At 25.6% G+C, this 6,186-nt stretch overlaps 1 protein-coding gene across 1 annotated transcript in view; it reads left to right on the forward strand.

Annotated features, from left to right (window-relative positions):
* The window catches only part of LOC103307616, a 24,555-nt gene that overhangs the window by 2,019 nt on the left and 16,350 nt on the right, over positions 1-6,186 (forward strand). Inside the window, exons 4-5 of the mRNA XM_029486415.1 lie at positions 4,042-4,074; positions 4,460-4,465. Of these exons, the coding sequence (XP_029342275.1) occupies positions 4,042-4,074; positions 4,460-4,465 (39 nt within the window). The remainder of the gene's footprint in view (positions 1-4,041; positions 4,075-4,459; positions 4,466-6,186) is intronic.

Consider the following 6,186-nt stretch of genomic DNA (forward strand, 5'->3'; position numbering starts at 1 on the left):
ATTATAGGTCAATTTTTTTTTAATACCTACTATAGATAAGTATACCTATAAGAGGTATGTCTAATACCTAGACTGACAAACCGTCTCCGCCCAGAATCTTTTTTCTTATACAGTGGTATTATATCATTGAATTCAAATTTAATACTATCCATTATACAGTGACCCACTTGTAACCTACTGTACAGCAGAGCGACATCCACTTACCCACCTTTTTTTTTTTTAAATTTTTATTGATTTAGTAGAAATATTTATTTCATGCAAAAAATCTTTGAATAATGCGTCTGGTTACAGCCGTAATGGTTATTTTAGGATAAAATTATATAAATGGGTGTTAAATATATCACCTGTGTAAATAACTAGTATACAAATTATACGCACTAAAGAGGCTCTAGGTAATTTAAACAGGTGTATGATCGTTATTATACGTGGTCTAAGAGACTATTGCATAACAAAAAACAATTATTTGACAAAAACAAAAAACTGTATCGATAATTGAAACTGTTGCCAAAAGCTTATAAAAGAATTTCTTTTCCTTGACTTATTTTCAAAACATAATAATGACCCTTTTGAGATTTAGACATTTACGATCTAAAGAACGTGCATGCGGTTCCTCTGTATTTGTATGAATATCAATTAACATTTTTAGAAACGCTTAGTCAAAACATTCAAAGTTAATGTATTGAAGATTTTTATCGAAATCGTAAAACTTTGTGAATTTTAAACACTTATAGATAAGTTGTGCTTAGGAATCATACTTATGGTTTAAAAATGTTATAAAAAGTTTCTCGTAAGTTTTATTATTGAAATTAAAATTTTACGTAATGGGTACTTTAAATTTTTTTTAAATGTCCACATATAATATTCTTATTTTCTACGAATGCCATAGATAATTTTCTAGATATGTTGACTCATTTTGAGCTATTAATTAAAGATATTTAACTTTTTGTTAAATTATTTGTTTCAGTTGTAATTGATTTTCTTTGTGATTTAATAGGGTTGAACATTTCATTATACTCAAAAAAGATAAAGACATTGTATTTTATGTTTCACATTTGTAAGCCTCATTAAACATTCGTATACCTCCCTAAAAGTCTCATAATTCAATTTCTGCAGATGGGTGCTAATGTGACGGTAAACCAGCACCCGGCTTTGTACCATCGAGTTTTTGACTCCAAATTGGCGATTGTCAATTTATTCGTATAGGTATATTTAATGTCAAAAGTTCAGTTATTGTGAAATTCTAGGAACCGCAAAATAGTTTTAAATGAGTGATTATAGATGTTGTATTCAGCGTTATGCTCAGCGTCGATCTACTTAGATTTGATTAATGATTTGAATTCTACCTAGACGGGCTATCGCAAGTGAAGGATGTAGATATGAGATACATTCAAACATAATACCTACACCTATATAGCGTATATTATAGTTATTATAAAAGATTTTCCACAAAAGTCAAACTGCACATGGGCGAAGCCGGAATATTCAGTGGGTATCATCATAACTTCAGGTAGTTATTCATTTACATACATTTAAAACTACCAAAATATTTTAAATAATTTTTCTAAAAATGATGAACCCAACCGGGGCCCCCTTTATTAATTTTATGTCTATAAGGCACTGTATCGAGTCATGCATTGCATTTAATTATAAATACACACTATTTACTCAGACGTTAAAATAAAAAAATCAATATAACAAGTATAACGTTTGCCGACAAATGGAAAATAATATTATTGTCTTGCATGATAAATGAAAAACAACTTATTGCGAATATTAGTTATTGTATGCTGAATGGTAATGGACTAGGATCACATCGCATATAAAATAAATCGAGAAATATCGTTTTATATCATTCATTCTTCAACGTTCTCATTATTTTTATTATTTTCTCATATAAAATCAAAATGATTTTTTTTAAGTGTAGCTTAATAACATTTACAACTTTAACTGTTGCAATTTGGGTCATGCCAGCTACTTCAGTTCTAGATCCTGATGATGTAGAACTTGATGATGCAGATCCTAATATAGTCACATTGCGAAGTATGAAATAATTTATTGATATAATAATATGTGGTATAATTATATATTTTGTATGATTATGTACTATTCAGTTTATATTTATCATCAGTGTTAGTAAATTATTTTAGAATTGATTTAATAACTGAAACACATTATTATTATGTTGTTACAACCTTAGAGAAAAACAAAATGTATGCTATTTATTAGATTTTAATTGTATACAATATTATGAAGTAAGTAAAGATATTATTATACCAACAGACTTTTTGAAAATTTAATATTTTTATTGATTTAAGAGAAAATATTAAATTTTCTGTACGTTAAATTTGTGAAAATTAATTTGAGTATATCCATCTGTAGTACCTATACCAATATATTATTAATTTATTGTATTATTATTAATTGTATAACTCATAGGTATAACTATTTTTATTAATGACATATATTTCCACATACCTAGGCCTAGAACATAATTTAAAAAATGTTTTTAAAATGTTATTGAGTAAAGTAGCTAACTTGGTTACAATCGGACAAATTATATATTATTAATCTCTTATTAGATGAAAATAACTTTATTGTAATTTTTAGTAAATAGACTAAATAGACTAATAAAAATGTATTTTTATATTTTTAGCTGGATGTAAAGGTAATATTTTAAAATATTTATATTATTCCGCATAATTAAAATAATTAATAGATTGACGTATTATAATTTATATCGTGTATTCTTAACTTGTGTTTGAGATTAATGGCCATTATCCTATAATAATTATTCATTTATAAAATTCCGATCAAACTATTTTTGATTGACTTTATTTCCATTTTAAAGTAAATTTATCATGTTCATATAAAAGTGTAAAATCAGTATAATAAAAGTGTATTATAAATTATAATATACTTATGTATTACATTTTGCCATAGGTGCCTAAATAATTTTCAGGAAATTTCTATCAAGGAAATGAAATGATGATTTTTTTTTGTGAAATATTCTTTCAAGTTTCGTTGTTTATAATTATTTGTAACAAATTATTAATTTATTGTCTTATACAAACCCTTTAACACCAGTATAATATGATTAATATTATATAAGGTAGTTAATATCTATATAGTTATTTTATATTTAATGCACCGTGGCAGCGCCAGTTTGTTAGACCAATTCCAGACTCTCTAATGAAAAACAATTACTAAAATACTAAGCATAATAAATAAATTGTAAGCTATATTAGTCTTTAATAATATTATATAGAAGCCCATTATTGGATAATTAGAGATTAGTAAATCATTAAAATAATAAAATGTTTGTATATAATTTTAAAATGTTATAGTTCTCCTAAAAAATTTTACTTATTTTCTGGGTAAGTTATTTGTATTGCTATTACATTCATTTTTTCAAGTATATTTGATATTTTAAATATATTTATGGACTTATACTCGTTGATTTTATAATCATAACGGTAAATTGAAGCTGTTCTATTTTTACATTATACTTGGATATTTGAGCACAATACAGAAAAATATTCTCAATATAATTTATTTTTTTATTTTACGAATTGTTTTCTTACACTAAAACATTTTATGGACGGTGAAATTTATTCTAATTTGTGGTTCCGGTTCATTTTAATATTATATTACTTTAGGGTGATTTGCCTTACTGCTCACTAATCCCATTTTTAACTAGTCACACAATTTTTTTTATGTAGCCTACAACACGAAATTTATTCTGCTGAACGCAAATGTTCTATACTGTACTTGTGTCAGACGGAGGCAACACAAAAAGTGTGTGCCCTCAAATTGGAAATATTTTAGGGCTTTAGGGCTTTAGGTTAATAGGTAACAAAAAGTGGGTCGATATAGTTATAACTGGAAACTAAAATTTAAATTTAAAAAAAAAAACGTTCAAAAATCAAAACGAACAATTTTCAAAACCCGTTATTGAAAACAAAAAAAAATGAAAAAGAGTTTTTAAACCACAAACCAAGACAAGAAAATTATAAGTATAATACTAGAATAATTACATTTCAGATGACAAACAAGATATCAACAGAGTTGTAGCCTGTATGTATAAGAAACTCAATAAATAATTCAATTTTTAGTATCATATATCGTTCTCATTTATACATTTCTCTAATTCATAATACACACATACCGTCAAAGTAATATTGTAAAATGAATAATATAAGCTTTTCTAATGATAGGAAATTCATACATTTTCAAAAACTCTTCAAATTTAATTTAAGAAACCACTTTGAAATTATTTTAGTTATTAAATGGAAACATTTAAATGTTTGACAATTGATTCTATTAAAACATTTAAATTAAACACTTATATTAAAATCTGTGTTTACCAAAAAAACTGTTTTTGATGCCAATGATTTAATAAATATAGAACATATTATAAACCTATTTATTATTTTAATTAATTGATTTTTTTGTTATTTAGTAAAAATAGGTAGGTATTTTCATTGTGTTATAAGTTAATTAAGTTATAAAATAATTTATAGAATGCAGTTTGCTATAGTTCTGTAACAGTGTACTGATAACTGTATTATAGTTTGTCGAGAAAGACAGGTTTTTACACCTATAATATTATGCTATATTAAATCGATATAATCCCTATAAAAATGGTATTTTAAAAATATAGAGTTGATTGCTCTATAAAATTATAAACATTTTTTTGACTTGATGCTCAGTAGGATGTTCCGATTCAAATTGTGAAAGCAGATTAGAATTTTCCTCTAAATTTACTATTTTGCACCTATCTGACATTAAATTAAAATTGTTTCATATTCTATATCAATGTAATTAAATTTGAATTAAGAATATGATCTAATTTCTCTATTTTCGTTACTAAATTTCTCAGTAAAAAAAAGGAAAAATCAGAAAAAAGTAAATGTCAAAACATAGGCAAGTGGTGATTGAAGTCGTGAGCTATATTTTTGAATGAAAATGAATCACACTGCAATCCCCTTAAAACTACGCTCGATTGCGAAAAAAAATGTTACATTCACCCTTGTCACTTTTTAAGAATTGGGAGTATAATTAAAAATTATATAAAACCAGACGTTTATTTGTCGCAAGCTGAGATATCGTCGAATTGAAATTTGGTGAAGTGGGCATGAACCGTTGGAACCTACACTGAAGAGTGAACAGATCAGAAAATATCGTTTGATCGAATAATCGGCAATTACAATCAGGGACTGGAACCTATAGAGTGTTTCAGTTCCGGTTCCGGTTATTAAATTAATTTGTTTAAGGGTTCCGGTTTCGTTTCGGTTTTATAAACAAATATAAAGGTTCTAGAACCGGTTAATACCGGTTTTGAAAAATACCTGTTAATTTCGGTTATTTTCGGTTAATTTTGATTTTTGATTATTAAAGATTTATTAAAAAAATAGTCTGAAATAATTTATTTATTCATGTTTAAATTGTAATTATTTCATGAAAATAGAAGGTATTATGAAAAGTTAAAAAAATAATTACAAAGATATAATATAATAATATATATAAATATCAGCCTATAGGCAATCTATAGGAATATAGGATAATACTGTAAATATTTCATTGGGTTAGTTTAAGCTATTTTATTCCATCACATAGCAAGAATTTAATGGATTTACTTATCTACTATTTTTAGTTTTACTATGTTGAATAATATTATGCCCGTATTATTATTTATAACTATAGCTCGGATTTATATGCATTTGCATGTTTATACCAAGTGTATGCACGTCTAGGTGGTTCTAAAATGTCCACGATTCATCTCACACTGAATTTAAACACCAAATTGTATATTGCATATTTTGCATATTTGGAGGATTATTGCATATTGGTTCATAAATGCATATAACATGCATATTTAATGGGTTTTTAATAAATTGCCTATTTTATTTAAGATAAATATATTTTAGTTATTTTAAAAGAGAAAAAAATCGTTAGCAAGAATATTCTTAAAATATCGTCATTTTTGCAACACTTCATGAGAACGGAGAACGCATAGATAATATTATATTAACAACAATAATTCACATACACCTGAATTTCGATATATAATGTTGTTAGTTCGATGTGCGCAACGAATAAGGCAGTAACTCAAATTTACAATTTTTTTTTATAACGAATAATATTTACAAATAATTTTATTGTTTTTTATTTTTGATTCTTTTTTTT

The sequence above is a fragment of the Acyrthosiphon pisum genome, chromosome A1 (genome assembly GCF_005508785.2).
Source record: "Acyrthosiphon pisum isolate AL4f chromosome A1, pea_aphid_22Mar2018_4r6ur, whole genome shotgun sequence".
Classification (NCBI taxonomy): domain Eukaryota; kingdom Metazoa; phylum Arthropoda; class Insecta; order Hemiptera; family Aphididae; genus Acyrthosiphon; species Acyrthosiphon pisum.